The sequence below is a fragment of the Alligator sinensis genome, unplaced genomic scaffold (genome assembly GCF_000455745.1).
Source record: "Alligator sinensis unplaced genomic scaffold, ASM45574v1 scaffold437_1, whole genome shotgun sequence".
Classification (NCBI taxonomy): Eukaryota; Metazoa; Chordata; order Crocodylia; family Alligatoridae; genus Alligator; species Alligator sinensis.
Window position 1 is genome coordinate 1,590,527 of NW_005842176.1, and position 7,341 is coordinate 1,597,867.

Consider the following 7,341-nt stretch of genomic DNA (forward strand, 5'->3'; position numbering starts at 1 on the left):
TCACTTTGTTTCAAGGCTGTTTTGACTGTATCTGTTCCATTTCAATTTTGCTGTTTCGACCTCAAAACTGGTTGAAACAGCGTCAAAACAAAACTGGCGGCAAAATTTTGCACAGCTCTACTACCCACCTACAAGATCCTTCAAACAACACCCCAAAACCTGAGAACTCCAACTCTTCCCTTGTCCTCTAACCACCGTGTCCCTGCACAAGCCCCCACATAAGCAAACCTTCCTACTAATCCCAACCATAGCTCCGGTTCACTACTCACAGCCAGATACATGAGATCTTTTCTCTCTTCCTGCCCACCCACTCCCACCCCCCAGGTCAACCCCACCCATCCCACCATCCCCTTTAAGCCAGAGCCTCCTCTTCTATACTTAACTCCTCCCCCACCCCACAACAAACATAACACAAATACCAGAGATCCCTAAACAAAGTAAAAGAAAAAGAAAGACCCTTCATCTCCGCCTCAATCAATGCTGAAAGACCAAAGAGCAACCTTAAGTGTTGCCCCAGGGTGGCACCTGCCCAGGGAGGTCTGCCAGCTTTGTAGGGTCTTTAGGCTGGTCAGGTTCTCCTCCCTCCTTTATGGCTGAGATGGTGCCTGGACTGGGTCCCAGCCCACACAGGGCAGGGGGTGGTGGGAGGGTGTGTTGGTAGTTCTTCAGCCCAGGGAGGCCTTTTGGCTTTGCTGGACCTGCAGGGACTTACACTGGTTTAAAGCTCCATGTTGTTTGACCATGCCGCTTTTCTTATGGCATCAGGTCAATTTACTATTTGTGTAATAAATGTGTGCTGTATCTGTACCCTCCTTCCACCGTAGGAGGTAGCATGCCTGTGTCACTGCCTGGTGATATAGTGAATCATGATATGTTTCCCTAGGACAAAAAACATTTAAATTTGGACAAGATTTCTTTATCTTTTTAAACTATCTGGGAGGCTGAAACAGGTTTTGCAAAGAATGTCCAGCCTGTCAAACCATGACATTTTGTAGGTTTATCTTAAAGCCAGTTCTCACCAAACATTGGACCCAAACCAAAGAGCTACACAGCAAAAAGCATGAGCCTCTACCCGCTAAGCTAAAAGAAGCAGAGCCAAATTAAGACTCTTATTAGACTTTTGCTTGTCTCTTCTGTGGAGAAGTCATAAGATAGTTAAAAGATCCACTATCTCCTTGCATGAGTAGTATGGGTATGGAAAGGCATAGGAGTCCATTTCCAGAGCATCCGTGCATAGGTGGCGGGAGAAAATATTATCTGGGGGGCTGGAGGAGCATGTGTCGAGGGCAATGAGCATGGTGTTGTGGTGGCAGGGCATGGCAGTGGCACTGGAATAGTGGAGCTGCACAGAGCTGAGTATGCCTGGGATGCTGGTCTGGCTGTATGCTGAGTGGTGCCGGGCACTGCAGGGCAGTGGTGCCATGGTGCTGCTGCTGTTGTCAGCTACTGCAAAATTAGTTTGGGGGATCTAAGCCCTGTTAGCCCTGACCTTTCGCCACCTACACATCCATGGCAGGGTCAGGTCTCTTTGGTGGGGCAGTAAGTATAGGGTAATGTTTAGGAGTAAATAATCCTAGGCGAGTGGATCTTTTCTGCATACCTGTTTAGGATGTGAAGGGGAGGGCACACTCCAGGGCAGCCTCAGGGGAAGCACTGTAACTGATGTTGGTTTGTCTACCTGTTTTTGTTTTCAGGAGGTTTCCATGAGCATGACTTGCAGGCCTGTTTAAAAGGCTTAAGTTTGGTGTAAGCCTTATGAAGTTGTGCTTCCCTAGAGTGATGTCATATCTACATGCCATGACCCTGTAGCACAGGGGTGCCAGAAAGATACCATTACAAGGTGAGCAAATATGCTGGTTTCAGGACATTGGGACTGAGTCCAGACTGAGTCGACTTGCTGGGATTCCTTTTCATCATCCGTTTGGGCTTTACTCAGTGCATCCCACACATCCTGTTATTCTGAAAATCTCTCCAGTTCAGCACATGCCCTTCCATGCATGAAACCAGAATGTGCCCCTGAACTGCTTTGTGGAGACCTGCTCGCCCATCCAGCTCTGAGTCAGCTCTGTGCTGCCATTACTGCTTACCAGGAATCCAATCCAGAAGTAGACTCCACTGGTCACAGTGAGGGCAGGGTTGCTGGCTTCTGCAATCGTCAAGGCAATCCCAAAACTTATCTGTGTGATGCCAGCTACTATCTGTATTGACTGGAGTGGAAGAGGAGAGGGGGCCCCAAGTCAGTCTTACACAAATAATTCAGTAGCATTAGCATTATCTACAGTGTCACCTCCTCTGGCCTCACCAGCTCCATCAACACAATTAATATCACCACAGTTATTACCCCGTCACCACCACTGCCTTTACCAACTCCATAACCACTGCCACTATGACTGTTGCTAAGTTCAGTACCAACAGCAGCCTACTGATAATGTCATCATTTCCACTATTACTGCTAAAATCACTACCTATAGCAACAACTTCCACCACCATGACAACTATCAACCCTGCTACTGCTAACCTCACCACCCCTATCAACACTGTTAATGTCCTCATCTCTATCACCATATTAAAACCATCACTTTTATCCCAACTCTATCACTGCCACTAAGATCATCACCCACTCACCACCTCATCATCACCATCTTCATGCTGCAAACACCATCACCACATCACTACCATTAATGTCACCACTATCATGACATCACCACTGCTAATATCACCATAATTTTACATAACCCTTGCTAAAGTCACCACCATCATGGCAGCACCACTAAGATCATTACCATCAGGGCATCAACCCTTCCCACCCCTCCCCACTGCTGCAACCATCAGCACACTACTCGTTGCTGCCTCTTTATATCTATCCTGCCTTCTAATTACACCTCAGCCACCACCACCAAGGTGAGCATCTGCACTTTCATCAACATCTATACAACCAGCATGTGATCACACCTAGTGGGGATTCCTCTCCTCCATTTCCATTTTTCCCCCTTGGATAGTGAATTGAAGCTCCCTGTCAATCCATTACCTAAAATCTTCTTCCCTGGAGGTTATGTTCTGTGTTCATGACCCATGAAGTCAGTGGGACACATGTACCAACAGGCCTATAACAAACAGACTGTACCCAAACTCTAAAAGTACTGACAGAATGAAATGCATCCAGGGAAAGAAATAGGGTTGATGGACCCATCTCCTCCCAGGGAGATTTTCTCCCACCCTCCCTGCCTTTTTCTGTGCACAGGGGAGATATTGGACACCTCAGACTGAAAGAGGGATGTTATACTAGGGAACATGTTCCTAGTAACCCCTAGGCAAGATATGAAAAGTTCCAGCTACCCCTCTCTACATGTCCCCATGTGGGTTGCTACATGCTAGTAACCTCAGTCATAACCTCACCCCAAGTGCCTTAGGCTGTGCTTTCCTGAAGTCTTTGACCAGAATTGAGCCTGGATAGGATGTGGTGGGGCTGGGGCATGGCATCAGCTGCGCAGCCCGGGGGTCTGTGGCTTGGAGGACCTGTGTGATGACTTTCACTCCACCAGACTCTGACACTGTGGATGCCATGTCAATGTGAGCTGTGGAGAGAACAGGGAAGTCGGGGTTAGAAGCAGGGTCAGGGCCAGGTGTGAGAGTGCCAGGTGCCTGCAGCAGGAGGTACCAGGTGCCTGCAGCAGGCCCAGGGAAAAGACCTCTTTTGCAGGAAGAGAAAGGGGTGGATGACTGCTGCTTACCTTGGGAGCCTCCCTTGACAAACGGGAAGGGCCTCTGGGGTGATCTTGTCATAGGGATCTCAGGGGAGAGATCCTAGGAGTCTGCTCATTATCAGGGGTGACATGTAGGGGGTGCATGTGCACCCCCTGAGTGTAGCGGTGCAACCTCTACCCTCTGAGGGTGATTGCTGCTCACCATCCCCCTTCCCTCTCCCCCACTGCCGACAACACCGGCGGTGTCTGCAGTCGGTCAGTGATCCCCACTGGCCACCACTGATGCTAACAGTGGCATCTGCAGGTGGTTGCTGACCCTTGGTCAGCACTTGCCTCCACCCCTTCCACTGCCGACAGTGCCGGTGGCATCTGTGGGAGCTCCCGCTTACCACCACCGTGCTCCTGCCGCTGCTGTCACATTCCCGCTGCTGCTGTGCCCCACCCAGCCGCCAGGGGCATGCGTCATTCATGCTCACTGTGGAAATTCTCAGAAAGAGATTCCAGGGGGAGATTACAAGGGGAGTACTTGCTATGGGGAAATCATGGGAAGGATCCTAGAGATGTTCCAGCTATGGGAGGTGAGGGTGTTACAGGAAACAAATCCCAAGGGATCTTGCTGCTGGTATCCCAGTGATTTGCTCCCTAGCATGATGGATCCCAGGTTCCATGCTCCACTGAAATGATTGGGGTACACCAGGATCTGGGAGGACAGTTGTTCACCAGGGCTCCCCAAGGGATAACAAGGTCTAATGGCCACAAACTTCTGGAAGGCTGGTTTAGACTGGACACAAGGAAAAACTTCTTTACAGTCCAAGTGTCCAAGGTCTGGAACAGACTGCCCCCAGAGGAGGTGCAAGCACCTACTCTGGACTCATTCAAAAAACATTTGGATGCTTATCTTGCTGGGATCATTTGACCCCAGCAGACTTCCTATCTCTGGCAGTGGGGCTGGACTCAATGATCTTGCGAGGTCCCTTCCAGCCCCTAATGTCTATGAATCTATCAAAGAGAGCTATTACTTCAGGGAGAGTGAGTGAGAGCCTTGCCCCTGTCTTTCCTCAGGCACCTGGCAGGAAGCTGCAGGCTCCAGGGAGCAGGAAGTGGACTGTGGAGCAGAAGCGACCAACTCTGGGATGATTGCTCCATGCTGCATACTAGTTACATCACAACATTCGCCGTGCTTGCTGGCAATGGGAGAAGAAAGGCTGTGTCACCTAGGGTTCAGGAGCTGGGGGCACACGAGGGGGTAGAGAGAGGAGGCTGAAGGTCATTGAGGACAGGAAGTCAGCTTCCACTCGCTCAGGGACGGTAGGAAAGGGAAAAATTGAGGTGGCAGAGAAACATGAAACAAAACAAGCCACAGAGAGAGATAAGTGTGGAAGGGGTTGTGGGGGGAACGGGGCATGGCAGATAGAAAGACAGCAATAGCAAGAGCCAGGAAAACAGAGTAAAACAGGGCCAGGGAAGGAAGAATGTAACACAACCAAAGGGAGGAAGAAGAAATGAAGGGAGTATGAAGGAGGGAAAAATGCGAGGAGGTGGAAAGAGGGTTTGGAAATCAAAAGAGAGGGGAGGGTAGAGTGAGAAGAGAGAAGTGTGTGGGAAGAAGTGACAGGATAATATATGAGGCTGAGGGAGTGTGGAGAGATGAAGAGAGAAACGCAGAGGAGTAAGGATCAGATGGACAGAAAGAGAAATTCGGCTTGAACTCAGAGACAGGGGGGCGATCAGCAAAGATGTGTTTTGTCTCCAGCTGTTCAGAGATCCAAGACCTTAGTGACAATCCAACAAACTGTCTCCCACCCTGTCAGCGCGGGTATTTCCCCCCTCCCCTCGGTCCTCAACTACCCACTTAGTTCTCTGGGTAGAAGAGAGCTAAGATCCCCTGCCTTTACTTACCCCTGCCTTCCTCAGGCTTGTGGCTGTGGTATGCAGTGAGAATCCTTGAGCGCTCTACCTCTGTAAGTTTCTTGGGAGAAGATCTTGACCAGAGCTCAGCAACGGGTGGGAAAGGACTGAGCTTGTCAGGGGAACGGAGGCTGGCTTGGTAGCTGAGTCCGGGCAGGAAGTTTATTTAGGGAAATTTGCAAAAGTTCCTCATTTCCAAATAGTGTGCTCAGGTCTGCTTGCCAGATGCAAGAAGCAGGGCTGAGGATAGGACATTGAAAAGAAATTGGTTATGTCTGTGTGTGCATGCGCATGAGTATATGTGAGAGGGAAAACATGACCCAGAGACTCATCCTAATGGAAGGAGAGGGAAAATCGCTTTGAGATGGAGATGTGAGTGTCTCTCTCACAATCTATGAGTGAATGGGGCTCCACACAACATCCCAGAGGACAGAAGGCTCCTTTTTATGTACGAAGTGGGTGACAGAGGTGAGCGTCCCTCATACAGTCCCACCTAGCAGGTAAAGGCTCATCCTTCAGCAGGTCTTCTCTGCTTGAGTTTTGGCCCATGCTGAGGGCAATTCTGGCTATGACCTAAGGCTTAGGGATCTGGTTTCCAGGCTGGGGAAGGACAGCATAGAAAGTTCAACACTTGTGAGGGCACCCAAACATCCTATTGGCTGCTGTCCTTTCAAAGCAACTTCTGAACCTTTTCCAGAAATCCAAAACTTGACACTGACAGCCTGGTTATCCCCTCAGACCACTGTGATATATGTGTGGCTGTGAAAGTGAGAGCTCTGAAGCCATATCTGACAAAGACAGTGGGGGGCTCTTGCCATAGGTGTGATATCAGTTTGGGGAATACATCTGCATCCTGTTCTGAATGTGGCTCATGAGCACTCTTTGTAGCTGTCGCAGTCACTTTGAATGAGAGCTTTCATTTGGCAGTAGGAATGTGGAAGGAGGCTAGAGGAAGGAGCTGATAAACCGGAGGAAAACCGGGCATTCAGGGGCTTATGTGCTGTGAGTGGCTCTCTTGTGCTAGACTCACTGAGGCCTTTCCTGTGAATGGACTATCTCCTTATAGAAACCTGTGTAGGGAAGAAAAGGGGTTGGGATTCTGCGTCACACAAGCAAAAACTGGCAGACATGAATGACTGGTGCCTCCCAAGACTGGGGGGGGGTACCATTTGTAGGAGGCAGCATCAGCAGCAAGCAGGGACTGTCTGCAGATGCTGGTGGCAGCATTGGTGGTGAGGGGAGAAGGGTGGCGAGTGGGGATCACTTGCAGAAGCCAGTAACAGCATTGGCATCGGCAAATCTTAGGGGGAGCATGTACCCCCCCCCCACCCCCATGTCCCACCTCTGAGTTGCTTATGCTGGCAGACCTGCAGTTTTTCTCCTGATGACATTCTGTCAGAACCTACTTTTAAAAGTGAGCAAAATCAGCCATTTCATTGCTCCAAGAAAAGACACTTCTGGAAGAACAGGGGCAAAGAGGGCCTGGGACACATACATCACTGAACATAACCCCAAGCAGAGACGATCCCAGCAGGGTGCAGGGCCTGGGGCAGAATAGCCTGCATGAGGTCCCCCTCCCACACTTACACTGGGGAGCGAAAGCCTCAACACACTGGACGTGGCGGGATGGGTGGTGGCTAGAACTTCTGGCCAGAACAGGCAAAAAGTCATCCAACCTGCTGGGGGAGCCAGTGGGCTAAACTTCAAATGTAGCAGGCGCGGCCTCTCC

General features: G+C 50.1%; 1 protein-coding gene across 1 annotated transcript in view; it reads right to left on the reverse strand.

The window, feature by feature from the left end:
- LOC102384350 (membrane-spanning 4-domains subfamily A member 15-like) overlaps positions 1-5,742 on the reverse strand; it is an 18,001-nt gene extending 12,259 nt beyond the window's left edge. Inside the window, exons 1-3 of the mRNA XM_014521048.2 lie at positions 5,604-5,742; positions 3,397-3,575; positions 2,088-2,207 (exon numbers count right to left, since the gene is read on the reverse strand). Of these exons, the coding sequence (XP_014376534.1) occupies positions 2,088-2,207; positions 3,397-3,564 (288 nt within the window). The 5' untranslated portion in view covers positions 3,565-3,575; positions 5,604-5,742. The remainder of the gene's footprint in view (positions 1-2,087; positions 2,208-3,396; positions 3,576-5,603) is intronic.
- Between the last annotated feature and the right edge of the window lie 1,599 nt (positions 5,743-7,341).